This window comes from Typopeltis vanoorti, chromosome 23 (assembly GCF_054136105.1).
Source record: "Typopeltis vanoorti isolate ZY-2024b chromosome 23, IOZ_Tvanoo_1.0, whole genome shotgun sequence".
NCBI lineage: Eukaryota > Metazoa > Arthropoda > Arachnida > Uropygi > Thelyphonidae > Typopeltis > Typopeltis vanoorti.
In genome coordinates, this window is record NC_143571.1 from 40,629,050 (window position 1) to 40,650,103 (window position 21,054).

The 21,054-nt window shown below is 34.8% G+C and overlaps 1 protein-coding gene across 2 annotated transcripts in view; it reads right to left on the reverse strand.

Moving 5' to 3' along the window:
• Positions 1–2,802: 2,802 nt before the first annotated feature.
• LOC150093795 (uncharacterized) overlaps positions 2,803–21,054 on the reverse strand; it is a 311,113-nt gene continuing 292,861 nt past the window's right edge. For both annotated transcript variants that reach the window (XM_090412760.1, XM_090412758.1), the window contains 2 exons: positions 16,491–16,592; positions 2,803–3,408 (listed from right to left, as the gene is read on the reverse strand). In XM_090412760.1, coding sequence (XP_090268886.1) covers positions 3,358–3,408; positions 16,491–16,592 — 153 coding nt within the window. In that variant the 3' untranslated portion in view covers positions 2,803–3,357. The remainder of the gene's footprint in view (positions 3,409–16,490; positions 16,593–21,054) is intronic.

A 21,054-nucleotide genomic window follows, 5' to 3' on the forward strand; every position in this document is an offset into this window, starting at 1 on the left:
TATGTAATTATCAATCTGAATGAGAAGAAGCCTACTGCTTTGTTAAAACAAAAGACAAATGTGTTTGGTATGTGGCAATTCTGTTGCAGTTATGAAGAAACAATGTGGAATGTCATTTCAAGACTAATCACTCGTTTGACCACAACTATCCTGTTAATTCTGAAATGAGAAAGCAAAAAGTACGTGATTTAAAGTCAAAACTTACATCTCAACAGTTAGTTTTTATTAGACCAATAGTAAAGCATAAAAATATCACCATTGCTTCTTATAAAATTACTCACTTAATAGCAAAAAGGGAAAAAAACCATATCAGGATGGTGTTTTATTATATTAATTGATATGCAGGAGCAGATTCTTTATTTGAGGGCTTTAAAAACAAACAAATTATGACAACAATATCAGACCTGCAGCTTTCAAGTAAACTAGCCACAAGGCAATTGAGATCAATTTCCCTTGACATGCAAGCCCAACTGAAAAATGATTTAGGAAAATGTGAATACTTATCCCTGCAATTCAATGAGTCAACGGATGTATCAGATACAGCAAAATTGGCTGTTTTAGTAAGAATGGTATTTGAGGACTTTTCTGTTAGGGAGGAGCTGTTAAAATTATTGCCCATGAACAGTCAAACAACAGGAATGGAAATTTACTGTACATTTACACAAGCAATGGTGGACACTTCTAAAGGATTTATTGCCCTTTGAAGGGAGGACAAATCATTTCCGATCTTTACATCATACCATTGCATTATTCATCAAGAAGCATTGTGCAGTCAAGTTTTCTCCTTCAGTCACATTATGAAAACAGCTCTAAAAATAATAAACTCAATTAGAGCCTCTCCTCTATAGCACCGCCTCTAAGTCTTTCATTGAGAATACCAACAATGTAACTAAAAAGATTTTATTCTTCATTCCGAAGTTTACTGGCTAAGCAAAGGAGAAGTACTTTTAAGATTTGCGAGTTCGATTGAAGAGAAAAGAATTTCTCAGTTCCAAAGGACAGAACTATGAGCAGTTAAGTGATCCTTTTTGGTTAATGGATTTGAGTTTCCTTATGGATATTGTAGAAAACTTAAATTCTCAAAACTTGGAATTCCAAGGAAGGATAAACACATTGCGATGATAAGTTTGATCAGATCATTCAAAGATAAGCTGACTGAATATTTGGAGTGGAAATCTCTCAATCATTTCCCAAATCTGAAGAAAATGATTGACAATGGAGTTTATCCCAGAATTGTTTGTTAAATCGCATTAAGAATTTCAACACGAGAGGTTTCAGCAGTTCAACACCATTGAGCCAATGGTATCTTGTTTTTAAAACCCTTTTACAGATTTATGTGTGATTGAAATTGCTGAACTCATTACAAATTTTAACAATGCAACAACAACAGAAGAAGTAGAACTGGAAATTTTAGGTCCCAGGAATGATATCAATTAAAGTCAGATAAAGGTGACAAAAACTTTTGGAGGTTGGTGGATAGAGAAAGATTTCCTGCTTTAAAAAGTTGAGCATACAAGACAACATCTTTTTTTTTTGGATCAGAATACTTGTGCGAGTCCTTTTTTCCAACATGAACATCATAAAATCTAAATACAGATTGTGACTAATCGATGAACATCTCGACAATTGTTTGTGAGCTGCAACTCCAAGGATTCCATTAAAATCCATTTTTCTTCACAATTTATTTAATTTGTTTAAAACATTTTTGTTCCTTTCCAATTAAAACAAAATTACAATGATCATTTTGTTTAATAAGATAACTGAACTGGGTTTTATTAGTCAGAATTTGATACAACTAGTAACCGACTAGTTTCGCCATGCTAACTAGTGGCTTCACCTAGGTTTTTGATGAACATACAAATATAAACTTGAAACAAGCTTTGATTATGAATCAATACATAACTGAAAAAATACTGAACACATAGGAACTATGGCTGAAACTAGTCGTATCAAATTCCAAACAATAAAACCCACAGTTCAGTTATCATATTAAATTAATTTTGTGGTCAAAAATAACATACCGATCCTTTTGTTTATTTATCCACAACATAAATTTATCTTGATTGTTTGATTGCTGTAAGAAAGATGGTGGGGTGGGTGGGAGGGAGTGCCCCCAGTACTGTTTCCTCATCTTAAAAGTGCTCTGGAGCTCAAAAAGGTTGGTAACCACCGTTGTAGCCATTCAGTATCCCTGGATGGCTGTCAAGGTTCTGGAAAAGCTGATTGAAAATTATTTGTACTGCCATGGTGTCAGAAGACTCAAAGACCATTTAACCACTCATATTTCTAGTGGAATTTGTCACTTTGCTGCCATCTGCATTTACTAACAATATTCATACATAGCAATAAAATTCCATTTGAATTATGTTCAGAAGTGAATAAGCATCAGTAATATACTCTACAGAGGACAGAAAAGCTTCACCAATGGGTTATAAAATACGTGCCAAGAAATTATATTCGTTTTAATCCTTTACTCAACTTTGCATGTGAAGCACCACCCAGTCATAACCAGTGCTGCTGTATTCCACAGATGTTTGATGAGATTCAAATCAGGAGAATTTGATGGCCAGGAAACCACATGGAATTATTGGATATGCTCTTCAAAACCATGCATGCACAAAGTGAGCCTTGTGATGCTTCATCTTGCTTGAAGAGCAAGATGAAGCATCACAAGTCACCACACAGAACAATACCAACCAAGTTTTACTGGCCATAAGTGTATGTTATGCACTTTCTCACTTTTTTTTTGACAACTATAAGAAATTAATTCATCTCATTCACTACAAATGAAGGAGAGTAAACTCCAAGTTTAAAGTAATTTATTCTTCAATGGAAGATACACTATGTTGATAGTGATTAACTGTACACTACATTAAAAATGTATTTTATTAAAACAAACAAAACTACATATGCATTTTCACTTTAAAAATAAAACTCAGGTGAAGTCCCTTCCCCTCATGAAATGAGTCAAAAAAACGTTGCAGAAAAATATCAAAGTTTCACTTGAAATATAAATTACTACAAACTGGTACAAAGCTCAAACTGCTCGGATAATTTTTTCCCTTTTTTTTTTTCTTTTAAGACTTCATTATTTAACCTTTCATGATTAGACTGAGCAATAATTTCAGATTTTTACACTATTAATGAATAGCTAGTGAAAGTCTCATCAAGTTCTAGATCTTAACTTATTAGGCACAATGCTTCTATTATATAGTAATCCACATATGCAGTACTATTAAACCATTTAAAAGCACTGTCTTGACTTAGTGGAATGTTGACTATACATAGCCGACCTATGATGAAAGCTTCTTTAGCTTTTGTTCTTCAACTCGGCACTCCATAATTACTGTTCACAGCTCATAAACATGATCGTGGGAAGAGTCCCATAGCAACATAATCATCTATTACCTACATAAAAATGGAGTCACAAAAAAAAAAAAAAGCATGAAATTAATAATTCAATAATATAGTTATGAACATGGAATTAAATCTTTAAATGCTCAATTTATGATGATGATGATGATGATGATGCAGAGTATACCATTAATTGCATAAGACAATATTTTTATTAGAGTGCATTATTTTTATATAAGTGCAACATTACTTAATTTTAAAATAAACTTGAGCGGTTTTTTTAGAACAGAACTGTAGGTTAAATCATACAAATACTCCAGAAAAAATGAGAGGTTGAAAACTAGAACCAAACATTGTAGGATATCCATATTAAAATTCAGTTATCACATGTTAAATTAATGAATTAATTAATAAGGTATTGAAGCTGTTAATTAAACGTTTCTTTTTGTAAGCTTGTGAGCAAGATGTTTTTGCGATGCTATTTTTGTCTATCAAAGTCTTGTTTAGATATTAGATATAAAATTGTAGGATATCCATATTAAAATTCAGTTATCACATGTTAAATTAATAATAAGGTATTGAAGCTGTTAATTAAACATGTTTCTTTTTGTAAGTTTGTGAGCAAGATGTTTTTGAGATGCTATTTTTGTCTATCAAAGTCTTGTTTAGATATTAGATATAAAATAACTTTATTTAGATAATCATCATCATACGTATCAAGGATTTAGGCCTAGCATGGCCTGTTCTGGCCTTAGAAGTCATAGTTGAATCGTTTAAGAGGATGTCCTGGTTTTGTTTTTCCTAATGGCTTGTACTTTAAGGCTTGTTTTGGTAATCTTTCTGTTTTCATTCTTTGAACGTGTTCCATCCATTTATGTTTATATATATATATATATTTTTTTTTTTTCTTTTCTATATTTAGATATTAGAGCATAATTACAATTTTGTGCAAACTCAAAAGTATTTGCAAATAATATTTTGGTTTACAGATCAAGTGTTGATCAATTTTATTAACTTTAACTTAACCAACTAGTTTTGCCAAACTTTAACTGTTGGCATCTTCAGGGCACTTACATATAGGCTGAAACAATCTCACAATTATGTGTAACTATAAAACTGAAGATTAACTGTAAAAAACTGACTAGAATAATTACAAATAAAATAGTATCGAATGTGCGTGAAACACATATCACATGTACAAGATTAGCTAGCTGTTGCTAAGTAACTTTCTGTAGAATTTTGAAGTTCATTTCTTTTGTTTTTAAAGATTTGATTAGGGTTTTCCATATCTCTGGGAGTATTAGGCCTTGATTTCTGTTAAGGTTGACAGTAGAATGGGCGACTGTGGCTGCTTCTTTGAAAATTCTTGAATGGTAATCTTCCTCTAAGTAAGGGGAACAACTTTTGTTCCACTCGATGACATAGTTGTAGAGAAATGAGACGATAGGCCAGAAATGTCCTGCCTGTTGTTTTTGACATAGCCAATGTGCTCTTTTTGCCTGATATCAAGGCTTCTCGAAGTCTGTCTGATGTAATTAGAGCCACATGAGCATGGAATATTATAAACTCCAGCATATTTATAGATAGGGTGGTTGTTTTTTGGCGATCTTAGTAGTTTACGAATAGATTCTATTGGTTTAAATGTTACTCTTATTTTGTGTTGTTTAAGGAGGCTGGCGAGCTTGTAGGAGATGCCACTTACAAACGGAATTGCAATAGTTTTCATATATTGAATATCTTCTTGTTCTTTTTGTGGTGGTTCAGAGAAAAGGACTTTATTGACTAGTCTTCTTGGATAGTCGTTCAAGTACAGATTGTTGGAAATTAATGTTAACTCATCTTGAAGGGTCTCGTTGTCTGTTGTGATGCGAATCGCTCTCTTCTTTAACATGAGTACAATGCTGAGTTTATGTGAGATGTGGTGAGAGGAGCTGAAATGTAGGTAGCGACCTGTATTGGTCGGTTTTCTGTACACCGATAGATTTATACTGCTATCAATTTGTTTTTTGATTAAGATGTCTAAAAACGGTAGTTGTTTTTCTCTTGCAAGTTCCAGAGTAAATTTAATAAATGATGGAAGGAGTTCATCTTTTTGAGAAAATCACACAGGTCATCTTTGTTGTTGTTCCACACAATGAAGATATTGTTCACATATCCGAAACAAATTTTAGGTCTGGGAATAATCTGGGATAGGATTTTATTCAACCTCATTTTCATGCACATCTAATTCTTCATCCAATGAAAGAGTAGCACTATACACCATGTTTCATACACCTGGTTGATATATCTTAGTAAAGTGCACACTTATTAAATGAACAATTTCATTAGCTTCCAACACTAGAGTGCCATCTGCATTCAGTAAAGTCATTCTTCCACATTGAATCCCCCCCCCCTTGTTTGCAGCATAATGATGAAATTCTTTTGGATTGTCTTAAGCTTGCATAGTTCCAGAGTAAATTTAATAAATGATGGAAGGAGTTCATCTTTTTGAGAAAATCACACAGGTCATCTTTGTTGTTGTTCCACACAATGAAGATATTGTTCACATATCCGAAACAAATTTTAGGTCTGGGAATAATCTGGGATAGGATTTTATTCAACCTCATTTTCATGCACATCTAATTCTTCATCCAATGAAAGAGTAGCACTATACACCATGTTTCATACACCTGGTTGATATATCTTAGTAAAGTGCACACTTATTAAATGAACAATTTCATTAGCTTCCAACACTAGAGTGCCATCTGCATTCAGTAAAGTCATTCTTCCACATTGAATCCCCCCCCCCTTGTTTGCAGCATAATGATGAAATTCTTTTGGATTGTCTTAAGCTTGCATAGCCAATTTCTTTTCATACTTAGCTTTCCTCACAATACTCGTTACTTTTCTGTCCTGAGGTTTATATATTTCATAACTCCTCTCACTCTTATTCTCATGATATTCTTTCTATATCTTCTTCTTGTGGATCTCTTGCCTAATAAAGTTGCACATCCACTTCACTCCCAACCTATTTATTCTTCAAACACTAGGGATACATTCAGATACTGCCTCATTTAAGTACATTTTCAAAGATTCCCATGCATTGCTGACATTTTTCCCATTCAGTAACTGACACCATGGGACCAAAGATAGCATTCTCCTAAGTTGATCATAATTTCCAGCTTTGTAGCTCAGCATGTAATCTGTTTTAATCAGAGCATCAACACAATTAGATACTTCCCAAAAAAGCACAGCATGATTACTGTCACTAATTGGTAGTAAAATAGTCATGTTCTTAAGAGATCCCTTCTGATGCTGTGAGCAAATCCATTCTTTGACTTCAAGTTCCTTCTTTCATACTGCTTGATAAAGTTATCTCATAACAATTATTCAATAAATTCCTCTTCTTTCTTATCATGAGATTTTTCTTCTACCCATTCAATGTTTGGAAAATTAGTCACCCATAATGATCACTTGTTTGGTATCCATAAGGGTAAATTGATGATGCATTTCTTTGTCCCCTGCAACTGAACCACCAGATCTGTAGCAACACTCCATCACATATTTCATTCTGCTAGCCTCCACTTCACACCAGAATACTCAAACCCACTGCTACATGGGGCATTGTTACCATTATTGTTTTCTTGTGTTTCTACCCTAACTGGACTTAAGTCATCTGATATCATTAGTAGTACTCCTCTATATACCCATTACACTCGATTCCAGTTACCATATCTGATTCTGATAGCCAGGTTTCGCTAATGCCAACCATCTTAAGCCACGTCATATTTAATAAAGCAATGAACTCAACTCCCTTTGTTTCTGATGCTCCTGACATTTGTGTATAGACATAATATAACAAATTACCACCTAGCCTGTTCTTATTCTAGAATTTTCTCTTAAGCTAGATAAATTTTGCTGGTGTTATCAGTTTACATATATATCAAATGAAAGCTACTGAGAATGCCATTTTTATCACGTAAAACTACGACAAAAGAACATTTAACTGCATGTTCAGAAAATGTGCTATTCTCTTTTGGTATAATCTCCTAAGATTCTCTACATATAAATAAATAGCTTGCCAGTCTCATCAATACCTGACACATTTATTTTCTACCTACAACTGTCTTAGCATTAGTTAAACAATGTGCACTTCACTTCACTTTTACTGACTAATAAGCATGAGGAGTTTTATTTAGTGTTTATTTAGTGTGGTTCTAATTATCCTGATGTTTGCTTGTGAGGTCACAGTATTAGCATGTTCTGCTGATAGCATAGCAGCAGTTACTTAAATGTCTTGCACTGGGTCAAGTTCCAAAGGTGTGGAAGGAAGACAAGACTATAATAGGCCAATTTATTAATTTTGCCCTTGGGAAACATCCCCACTATCTCTCTCTCTAGTAACTAGCCTCTGGCCCTTGTCCTTCACTTTATTCAAACACTGTCATTACTGTATAATCAGTTAAAAATGAACAAACCATTCCACTGGAAACATGGCTAGTAAAAGAAAGTGCCTCTTGGTTCTTGAAAAAGTTGAGATTATTCGTGAGTTAAGAATGTGGTGCAAAAAATGTTTAAGAGGACAAATTTCTGTGTGTCCTATTCAGGAGTATCAACATTATGGAAGATTAAAGATGTATACATATATTGGCACTGAATTTTTTTTTTTTTTTTTTTTTTTTTTTTTTAATGGTGCTCCCATCCACAAAAATGTTTGCGAACCTAGTACATATTTTGTACCATGGGTGGGCTAAGGATTTATTTTTTATTTTTTTTTATCAATTTTATATATATATATATTTGCATTTTAATTTATTTAGACCAAACATGGAATTTTTTTCAAGCCCTTAGGTCTCCAATAAGCAGGGTGGTGATGGTCTTACACCAATGAAATCCATCTCCCACCTAAAGACAATCACTAACATCCATGCCTACAGCATTGAACCCACAGACTGTTAGTTGGAGAGCACTTGGCCAACATGACCAAAACACAAAAAACTAGAAAGTTCAAGCTTACAAATATCATTGAAGCATTGCTTCAATGGTTCACCCTACAAAGAAGTGTTGGATTCTAAAGAGACAGTCCAATCTTGAAGGCTCAAGCAAAAAAATTTGCTAAACAATTGGGATGGGAAGATTTCGTATGTAACAATTAGCTGGGTAACTGAAATCTTGTTCATTATTAATTAGTATAGTTTTTAATTAGAGAAATACAATAGTATTAAGTGTATTGTAGTAGAATACAAGCCTATGCATACAAAATATCTAAATATGTAATTATATTATTGTTTTGTCTCTAATACTCTTTTTTTTTTTTACTGAATTATTGAGAATTAAAAAAAAATTGGAGGTATATTTAACCCATGATATAATGAGTAATGGTTATAAGATTATAACGAGGACACTTTGTTGGTCCTCTGTTGCTCATTATAACTAAGTTTGACTGTAATTTCTCCAGCATCCTGATACCAAATGCATCAAGGGCAGGTTATCTCCATCTTCTGTAAATTAGATCTTCCCTCAAACTCACTCCACACATTCAAAAACATTCATCCATTTGTTCTCCAAAGATTAGGATTCTGACAGTTAGCCATTATAGCCCTTCTTAATTCATTACTTGGTTTGACAAAATCAAGACGTGGACAGGAAAGAGCAGCATACAACTGCTCAGATTAACGCAAGAACATAGTTTGTTCACCAAAATGGTTGCTGACCTTTGATAGAAGATGGCACCATAAGAATTCATTACTATATCTCAATAATAAAGTAATGATTTCCATTCTTACTCTTCGCTATCCTTACATACCATCTCGTGCCATATTTATGACTAGTTAAATCATTTATGCCTACAAGAACTATGATTCTTTTACTTTTCTGTTTTTTTGATTGTATTTATTATAATTTAACATAAGCCATCAATGGCCTCTTTTGTGAGGCCATTGCCTTATCAGATAGCATCCTTTTATATTCAACTTTACTATATCTGATTGTCATTACCTAGTATCTTACCTGCTTCAGTACATTACTACTTCTTTTGCTGCAGGAACTTTAGCCTTCCTATATGCCTCTCAAATTTTTGTAATTCTCGCATCGTCTAATAATGTGTTTTAATCTCGAATTTTGATGTTAATTCATCTTCAATATTCAGATATTTCTCTTCACTAGAGAAAGTTTTCTTTTCTGAACTTCACTATATATGTTAGCATACCATTTTGTTGATCTATTCTTGTGCAAAAATTTGTACCAGCACTACTTTATAATTGTAATATTTCAAAAAATGCCATGATTCTCCACTAGACTGAAGTAAGAGTAGCACAATACAGGATACATATCATTTTGCACATCCCGTGGCAGAAAATGTTTATTTACTATTCACAGCAAACTTATTGAAATCCACTCGTTCTGTTGAATCAACTTTTTTGATTTTTCCATCTCTTACGTTTTCTTTATGCATCTATTATAAGACCTCGCTTAGGGAGCAAATCAGCAGACTTCTTTCAAAAAATGTCTTGTATTGAGGAAGCGAAGTCACACTAATGTCAAGTATGACTAAAAACAAGCAATAGGGTCATAAATTGTTTGAAAAAGCAATAACATTATGTCATCTATAATGTGGAATCCCTACTTGAAGATGCAATTCATAATTCAAAAAAATAACAGGTCAATAAAATAAATATTTCTGAACCTGAACATTAATAATAAACACACCATATCCAAATTTGTAAGAATTTGTTTATCAGGAACATTAAGAAAAATTTTGAACAAATTATTATTATTATTTTTATCCCAAAGACCTCATGGAGTCAAAGACTTATCTGGGAGGTTCTTTTATCACGCACATCTCATCATACCGTGTCTTAAACACACTCAAACTCCTTGCAGACACTACACTCTCAGGCAAGGCATTCCAATCACTCACAACTCTGCATGAAAAAAAAACCTGCCTCTCACACCCTCTTTATACAGTTTCCAGGGATGACCTCTGGTTCTCCCCTGATCTCCCACTATTCTCTGTAGAACATCTCCACCATTGATCCTAACAACCCCTTATCAACTTGTAGGTCTCTATCATATCTCCCCCCTTCCTCCTGTCCACCAGAATCTGCAAATTACATCTTCTCAATCTTTCCTCATACTCGACATTACAGAGGTCAGAAACTACCTTAGTCTCGCCTTTGGACCCTCCAACATCCCTTCATCCTTCTGAAAACCCGGTGACCAAATCTGGGCACAATAGTCTATGTGGCCTAATCAAAACCTTATGCAACGGAACAAGAATCTCCCTACTTCTACATGTCAGTTCCTCCGCATCATTCACAGAAGCCTTTGTGTTGTCTTCACAATTTTGGCAATGTGTCCCCTAAATTTTAGATCCTTATCCACTATCACCCCCAGATCTCTTATTTCCTCTACCTCCAACAATATATTCTCACCAAGCATAAATTCTGCATCCCATCTTTGTTTTCCAAATTTTAAAACCTTACATTTTGCAATATTGAACTCACATCCCCATTTCCGTGACCAATCACTCAATTTATCCAAGTCTTCTTGTAAGGCCACAACATCTTCACTACTCTTTATAGTTCGTCCCAACTTTGCATCATCTGCAAACAACTGAATATCTCCATCCAAATTTCGCCAATATCATTAATATACAAGTTAAACAGTAATAGCCCTAAAACAGACCCCTGAGGCACTCCACTAGTGACTTTCCTTTTCCTGGATATCACACCCCCATACACAACTTGTTGATACCTATCAGATAGCCAGTCTCCAATCCAATGCACTAATCTAATATCCAACCCAATCTGCTCTAGTTTGACTGTCAACTTATGAGGTACTCTATCAAAAGCCTTTGCGAAATCCAAGTATATTACTGTGTATCCTTCTCCTCTTTCCAAGGAAGCAGTCACTTTATTGTAATAAGTAAGTAGATTACTAAAACATGACCTCCCTTTACCAAATCCATGCTGTCCATCAAAGAGATAAAATAGAAATAGAAATAAAAGAGATACCAATCCTGATATAGTACTTTCTTCACTTTTTGCAATCATCTACTTCCATCTGGTTTCATTTAAGGATCCCACTTAGGAGAGTGATAATTTTATGTAAATCCCAGCTAAGAAAGGTTAAGGGTTAGATAATTTGGGAGCACTCTGCTATAGAAACTAAATATGGCACTTTTTAAAGCATTTCAAGCCTATTAAACATGCATAGATTTGGAGCTTGTTGACTGTGACAGTGCTCCCTCTACTAAAAACTTAGCGTTGTAATAAAAGAGAAATATGGTGGCCAATGAAGTTTAGTATGCTTTTAGCCATTTCTTTGCAGAGGAAATGTAGTTATTAATAAGATTGGTTCCATTCACAAGTCCACTCCCATTTTAAAGTGGGAACACATGAGCAGGCATACAGAAGAGTGCATTTATTTTCATGTTAACTAATATATTTCTATGAAGCTGGTGATATACAGGGGGTCCTAGTTTAAGTCGGAGATCCATTCTTATGGACCGACGCAAGATGATTTTCGATGCAAGTAGGAATTATCATAGCCTAAGTTACTTACCTAACCTAAAACATCCTAAAGGCATACGTACATATCAAGAAACAGAACTAGGCCATAGGAAAATGAAAGGGAGAACATAATTACTGTATAGAACAGAAAAATGACAAAAATGAAACTGTAATAAAAGGAAAAACCCATAAAAATTATAACAATCCCCAAAATGACAAATGAAACTATACATTCTGTACAGGTGATTAAAAAAAAAAAAAAATTCTTTACCTTTTATCCTGTGGATGAAGAGACAGTTGAGGTACCAGCACCTGCTGCAGGCCTCTCTCTACGTTCGTGATAAAAACATTCCTGGCTAGTCTGGAATGATACCATCCTCTTCTCCTCGTATATCTCCCTATAACAATGCAGACAATCCATAACCCCTCGGAAGACCTTTGTGTACCTAGCAGTGTTGGGATCCTCAGCCTAAAACTTGGCCAGCCCATCCTCAATGAGGGCAAAACCTTCTGCCAAGCCCTTGGTGGTGAATCTCCTGGGTTCAGGGGTTGGAACAGTTTCCTTCTCCTCAATCAGCTGCTTTTCTAACTGAATGAGGTTTTCTGCTGACAACTCCTCCCCATGAGATGCAAAAAGCTCTGTGAAATCTTCGGCCTCCACTTCCAAATTCATCTGCTTCCCCAGGGCAACAACCTTCTCTGTGACAGCCTCAACTGTCTCCTCATAGCCATGGAAATCATTTACGAACTGGGGACACAGTTTTTTCCACACACCATTGAAATTTGTCTGCTTCACTTCATCCCAAGCGTGCTCAATGTTTTGTATGGCATTATAAATGCTATACAATTTCCAAAAGTCTTTGAGGGTTAAGTTCCTGTTTTTTCCAGTTGTCCTGAAAGCCATAGCAAATGTCCTGCGGTGGTAGTAGGCCTTAAAGGAAGCAATAACACCCTGGTCCATAGGCTGCAAAAGGGCTGTGGTGGAAGGTAAACCACCTTAACATTAGGGTGAAAATCATCCAAGTGGGCAGGGTGACCAGGGGCATTGTCTAGCACTAACAATGCCTTAAAGGGCAGACCCTTGGCTGTACAGTACCTCTGAACTTCTGGCACAAAATGGTTGGTAAACCAGTCCTCGAAGATTTTAAGTGTCACGGCAGTTGACCCTTCCAAATGCCCTTTAGCCCTTGGATTTTCAGCCTGATAGACCAAAAGGGCTTCAGTTTTAAGTCGCCAGAAGCATTAGTCCTAAGAAGCAAATTTGGTCTCTCCTTACCAGCTTTATGGCCTGGTGCTGCTTTCTTCTCGTTGGCGATATAGGTACGATTAGGCATATGTTTCCAAAATAGGCCTGTCTCATCCACATTAAACACTTGTTGAGCACTGTAGCCCCTCCCTCCCTTATTATCTCAGAACCCCTCAGAAAACTTACCAGCTGCTTTATCATCACCACTAGCAGCTTCACCTTGCACCTTAAGGCTATGTAAATTGCCCTGAGCATTAAACCACATAAACCAACCTTTACTAGCACTAAACTCTTCACCTGCACTCGTTTCCCCCCTTTCACTTTTCAATGCCTCAAACAATCTTTTTTGCCTTTTCTTGAATTAACATGAGGCTAATTGGGATACACCATTGATGCTAATCTTCCAGCCAAAGAACAAGAAGCCTTTCCATCTCAATTATGAGCCTACTATGTTTTTTTGCAATCACAGTCGATTTCATGGGCGCCAATCCTTTCACGTGTTCAAGGATGTGAACTTTATCCTTGATAATAGTCCCAACTGTGGTACGACTTAAGTTCAACCCGTGGCCGATGTTCGTTGGCGTTTCTCTCCCCCCCCCCTTTTTTTTTAAAACTCTTTTAATAATGTTTAATTTCACTTCTAATGTAATGGCTTTCCTTTTTTTCGACACACTGCCATCTTGAGTTTTTATCATATAACAGGTAAACCAGCCAGAAAAATACATGCAGTGGACAGCCATAATACACTATTCATATAGGATTAGGTTTCTAAGTAACCAAGCTACTTGGCTATGACATGCACTTGAGCCTAACACACAAAATGAAAATGGGAAAAGTAGATTTATTTTATTTCTTCTGCCCTTAGGCACCCTTTAAGAATGTCATTTGTTCAGGTTGATTAATATTTAATTCCTTGCATTCTGTATTAAAGTTCACACAAGCACACAGCTCTGCCTTAACAAGTATGACTTGTATGTGGATATGGTCCCCATGCCAAGATGATTCTGTAATGGAAAACCTCTCTACAAATGAACTTTATGGGATTAATCCTGATTAATCGCAGTAAATATATTAATATATATAAATAAAATTAATTTGTGTTGGCCTGGTTGGCTGAGTGGTTAGCGTATTCACTCTCTAACAAGTGGTGGTGGCTTTGAATCCTGCCATGGATGTTTGTGATTATCTAAGTAGGAGATGAATTTCATTACCTGGACTGCTTTAACCATTGCTTATTGGAGACCTGAAGTGGCTTGAAAAGTTACATGTTAGTCTCTAAGACCAGGTAAATAATGAATTTAAAAAAGTACAAAATAAAGACAGAAAAAAATCCTTAGCAACAAAACCTCAAACCAAACAAGTACAACCTTATGAGGTTGTCAAATTGGGATCTGAAATATCAAACTGGAAACCAATAAACTGTGGCATCTAAGATAGCTGCTACTCGAATATATACATGATACACATTGTCAGACAGTGAACACCGACAGTTCATGGAAATATCTCATTACAAAGTGATATCTTGACAAACTATAATAAGCAGGCACTACTAGCCAATAATGAAGATGAATTACAATATTCTGTGCACCGTTTAATTCTTTTTGCTCAAAAATTTAATATAGAAATATTAAATTGTGAAAACCAAAATTAGGGTCTTTCAAACCAATTCAAAGTAAAATGTATTAAAAATATAAACTGACCAAGTAAACTGCTTTAAGCTATCTTGGTTAGTGACTTACCAAGCAGAAATTGACATCAATGCTAAAATTCAAAAGCAGCAGTGCACTTAGAATAATTAATCAAGTTTTTCAGCCAACATAAGTAAAGTCATACCAGAATTGAAGCACACAAGATTAGTGAGACCAATACTTACCCATGGGAATGGGAGCTTGGACCATCAGAAAAAAAAAAAAAAATTAACAATGACTTATATCATGATATAAGCCATTGATAGAATGAGTATAATGAATAAACCAAATATGATACTTATAATACAGTATACCCAGTAATACAGACAAAAATGGTTACAGCACATAAATGGAATGGACAGAACCAGGATGCCTTGAAAAGTTCTTTGATGCATTCCTAGGAGATTACTGGGAAGACTCAACAAGATGAAGATGAATAAACTTACCAAGTTATAGTAGTAATAATAATGAAATCAGCATACTTGAATTATGATTCATTCAGCGAGAAATACACATCCACAGAAAATAAGACAGACAAAAAATTTGCTGAACTGAAGAAACTTGGAGCTGAAATCTCTGGCCTAGAAGTACATGGTCGGAAACCCTAGATCTCCGAAACTTCCCCCATTTACCACTGAAAACTAAAAATATAAAAGATCAATTGTAATGTGTGTCAGATCACAACAAAAATATGGAGAAAGAAAAGGGTAAACTAGAGCTAGTTGCATGCACATCAGAGAATTCAAAGAATCATTAAATAATAATAATAATAAAAAACTGTAATCAATGTAACAAGAAACACAGTATGATCCTTCATCAGGTTTGGTTGTCTTCATTGAAAGCCTGGCACAAGAAGATCTTAGCCATTCTACACATTGACACCATATTAAAAATCAGCCTAACTTAAAAAAGCAGCGAGATGATCATGCTCTTCGGAAACTCCAAAAATGGGCATAATTCAAAATGTCTTCTCTTTTCTAATTTCAACGATCAAGCTAGAAGAGAAGCTTAATTATTAGCTGTAAAATTTTCACCAAAGTATCAGAGGCATCTTTGGTACAATAACAACAATGGAACACAAAATAAAATAATCAAAATTTCATAAACCATCACTTTTGATTGATTGATTGATTCTTTAATTGTAGTTCTCAGATGGGAACTTAAACTTATGTGAAATAAATTTATTAGCTGTAAAGTATTTGCCTTAAATATCATAGGCACATTGTTGAGTACAATACCAATGGAATGCAAAATAAAATTACAATAAAATAATCAAATTTCATAAACAATTACTTTTGACTGATTGATTCTTTAATTGCTATTTTATTTTATGTTCCATTGGTACTGTACACAATATGCCTATGATACTTAGGGTAAATACTTGACAGCTAATAAATTTATTTCACATCAATTCTTCCCAGCTAAGTTTTCAAAGTATATCAATTTATAAATTTATTAATATAGAGCCAAGTTTTAAATTACTAAGTTATAAGTACAGGAAATTATTTCAGCTGCCATACGATTTATCTATCATCATCATGATTTATGATGTATAATATATACATTTATAATATATGAATAATCACCACATATTTATCCACATACTGCATACTGGTTTTATTGTATAGCTTATAATATGAAGTTATACATTCCATGTTTTAAACATAACCACAAGAATTCCATACTAAAAATAAACTGTCACATACTTACTTCCTGTACTTTATCTTTAGTTATACTTGGAACAAGGTATGTAAATCCTGTAGTTTCAAGCTTGCTACCATCAAGATTTAAGTGCTTCTCATACAGAAGTTCCTAATTAAAAAAAATTCTTAATTAATAAAATTAAAACAAGAATTTATAACTGAATTCTACCTACTGATATTAAACATATACATTCCACCCTCCCTTTTCTTTAGAACAAACAAGAAACTTTTCTGACCCACCTCAGGCCTCCAATATACAGGTCTCAACAAAGCAATGAAAATTGTTGCCCTATGAAACCTTCATATTGGAAGTCTAAGATGGGTCAGAAAATCTACTGCCTGACACCAACTTTCCACTTTAGTGAACTTAGTGTATTGCAAAATTCAAGTTTCCCAGCTGTTTTAGCACATAACTGCAGTTTTTGCTTGACTTCATATACTTAAAATTAACGGATGATTCATTAACACTAATCAATAAAGCTTACAAATGTGGAATGCAACCTGCTGATCACGGAACCCCACCTCACTATTTCACATTTATCACACCCCGGAAATTCATAGGTTGGGGTCATTTTTCAAAGCCCATATACCACATTACACAAAATGAACCTTTATTTTTACAATTAACAATCTACAGTCTTGATATGATCAGTTACCCATCTTTCCATCTCACCTTAAATCCAAGCAACCAAATCTGCATTGTTTGGATGTGGCTGAAATGTACATATACCACATTACACAAAATGAACCTTTATTTTTACAATTAACAATCTACAGTCTTGATATGATCAGTTACCCATCTTTCCATCTCACCTTAAATCCAAGCAACCAAATCTGCATTGTTTGGATGTGGCTGAAATGTAGATTCATAAAGAGTAATAATAACTGACTTATTCCAATTTGCTAATGTTATTTTAAATATAAGTTAATTCTTGTTGAGGATCTAAATAGCAGCGTAGGAAATGATTGTCTGACATACAAAAATATTTTGAGAAAATAATTGTTGGATTTCTGCTCAGGACATGGACTGGTTATTACTAACACCATGTTCCAATATAAAAATGTGCACAAATTCACATCGAGAGAAGAGATGAGGCAAGGAATAAGAAAAGTCTCATTGACTATGTTACTGTTGATAGTGATGTCTTCTCTCTGATGCAGGACACTAGAGTGTACAGGGGATTTGAAATTGGAAGTGATCACCATTTAGTCTTGAGCAGGATAAAATTGAATTTCATATTGAAAAGAAAAACATGTAAGAAAGTTTTAAAGCGAATAAAAGTTGAGCAGCTCTCAGATGTGACCTGTAGACTAAAACACGTAAACATTATTCAAGAAAAAATGAAAGAGCATAAACAAGAACTAAACCTTGGAGATTCAGTGGCAAGCCCTAAAGAAAACATTGACTGATTCAGCCAGAGAGGGATGTGGTGAGGTCGTCTGCAAGGATAGAAAAACCAGAACTCCATGGTGGACACAGGAAATTAAAGAAGAAAGCATATCGAAAGTTATTACTGGCAAATAAGTCAGCTTGTGCACTTAGAGAATACAGAGACAAAAGTAAGAAAGCTAAACACTGTGTGAAACTAGCTAAACAAAAGTCATGGAAAGACTTTGGTAAGAACATAGAAAATAAATATCAATAAAGTGGCAAGATATTCTGGAGGTTGTTGAAGAAGCGCAGAAATGGAAGAAATAATGCTGTAAAATGAATTATTATTATTTGACACCTCCAGGGAATCTTCGAGGGAGGGCACCTGCTCTACAACTCCGTCTCCACCATTCAATCACCAACTGACTGCAATTAAACCAATGCCATCTACCGCCGACCACCACTGGTATTTCCACAGACAATCACAAACATCCATGTCCACGGCAGGATTCAAATCCGCAGCCTTTTGGCTGGAGAGAGAATACGCTATCCATTCGGCCAACCAGGCCAGACTTTGTATACAAAGTCCAGCCTGGAGGTAAATTGTTGATAGGAAGTTAGTAATGATGCAAGTTCCTCATGTAGTACTATCATAATATCCTGACACCCCTTGATTTTTATTAGTGTGTTAAACTTAATGATACATGAATATCATTAAGTTTAACACACTCTTTCAAGAGACTCATTGAATTTAATAGACCAACTAATCGTAATTAAATCAGAATGTTTGGCTAATAAATTTCTCCAGCAGTGGGCCAATCCAGATTGAAGAAGAGGAGGCAATACTTTATAGATACAGACAATAGATCCAATCCTCTCAAAATTAATGGATAAAAAAAAAATCAACAGTCTACTTGTTCACTACCTAGAAGCCTACCAGTTAATCAGCAATCACCAGAATGGATTCCAACAATCTAAATTCTCAGCTGATCTCTTAGCCTATGAGGGCACCCTTCAGACTAAGTTTTCCACATAGACTGAAGTTTTCTGCATTTTTGTATGTTTTTTTTTTTAATTTTAATAGTTTCCATTATGTCTGAGTGAGAGACAGAATATAGGATCTGGTAAACTAGTGTTTACTAGATCCTAGAATATATTCGTGATATACTCATCCTTCATGAAGTTCTCTCTCGATCCTTGCCTGCACCCACACACACACTGCACTAATGTGCTAACAGGTTTTTGGACCTGTTTTGTACGAGATTAAAATAAAAACTTAAAAGGATTAACATAATCAAATTCCGGACATGTACCCCTCAAGGGGTACATGTCAGGCATGAAAAATTTACATCATTACTAAGTTCCTGTCTACAGTTTTCCTCCATATCAATCTGTTACCTATAAAGACTAACATTATCAGATCTTATATTTCTGTCTCCTAAGGCACTTTTTTATCATATCAATCCACCTATATCTTGGTCTTCCTCTGAGTCTTTTTTCCTACCAACCTGGCAGAGAACACTTGTTTTGCTAATCTTTTCTCTCCCATTCTGTTAAGTGACCATACTACCTGAGACTAGCTCTGCTGCTAACACATTCCTGGATGCTAAAAAAGTCAAGTTCTTTCCCAATATCCTCATTTTTAATATGCTACTGCCATTGATGCCATCTATTCACACCCTAATCTTTCTCAGGACTCATATCTGTGGTCTCCAGTTTTTGGTCAAGTGTTTTATTTCTAACCCAGCTCTCAGATCCATAAGTTAAAATTAGTTTGAACGCTGCCTTGCACACAGCTAATTCTGTGTTTTGACTAATTTCTCTCCTATTCCATATAAATTTGTTTAGTTGACTTCCTACCATACCGGCTTTGTTCATTCCGTTGTCTATTTCCATATTTAATTATTATCTTTGCTAAAAATTGTGCCTAATTAGCTGAAAAGTTTTACTTGTTCTATTGGTTCTCCATTCACAATGCAGTTGATATTTTCAATGTTTCTGCCTATTTTCATTGTCTTGTTATTGCTCATTTTCGTTCCAAATTTATTACACCAGTTATTCAATCCAGTCAGGAAATCTTGCAGACTTGTACTGGATTTAGAAGTATAACATCATCTGCATAAAGTAAAGAGCTGAGATTAACATCTCCAATTCTGATATCAGGTTTAATACCACTTTCCTTCATAATGTGATCCATATAATGAATAACAGAGGGGATAATGTACATCCTTGTCTGACAGCAGATTTAACATCAATCCATTTTCCTGTACTTGCAGAAGCCTGCACAAGCTGACTTACCTGCCAGGAACTTTTGATATGTTTTCTTGTTTTATTTCACTGCCTTTAACTTCCTGTGTCTACCATGGAGTTCTGATTTTTCTATCTTTGCAGACAACTTCACCACATGCCTCTCTGGCTGAATCAGTCAATGTTTTCTTCAAGACTTACCATTGAATCTCCAAGGTTTGGTTTCTGGTTCTCAAACTCTCATTTTTTCTTGAAAAATGTTTGTATATTTTAGTCTACAGTTCATATCTGAGAACTGCTCAACTTTTATTCGCTTTAAAACTTTCTTACATGTTTTTCTTTTCAATATGAAATTCAATTTTATCCTGCTCAAGACTAACTAATCACTTCCAATTTCAAATCCTCTGTACACTCTAGTGTCCTGCATGAGAGAGAAGATATTATCAACACTAACATAGTCAATGAGACTTTTCTTATTCCTTGCCTCTTTCTCTCCATGTGCACATTATGTTGGAATATTGTGTTATTAATAACCAGTCCATGTCCTGAGCAGAAATCCAACAGCCATTATTATTAGCTTTTCTCTTTTCTCCAAATTTTCCCAAAACATTTCTATATTTCTGACATCATTTCCTACTCTGCTGTTACATCCCCAACAAGGACCAACTTTTCCTTTTTCATTTAGTTGCGTTCTCTAAAGCCTCAAAAAATTCCTCCACTTCTACCTTAGTAGAACCTTCTGTGGGACTACAGCCACAAATAAGTCTCATTGTCCAGTTCCCAATTCTGATATTTGCCCACATCACTGTACTTGATATTGTCTGCCTTCAAGAAGATTAGCTTGTATTTAGTGTTGAATACTATAGCTGCTACTCTAATTGTTACTGTCAGAATTAAACATTTTGTATTTATTGCTTAGAAAGCAATCACCAGTTTGTCTCTTTTTTTATTT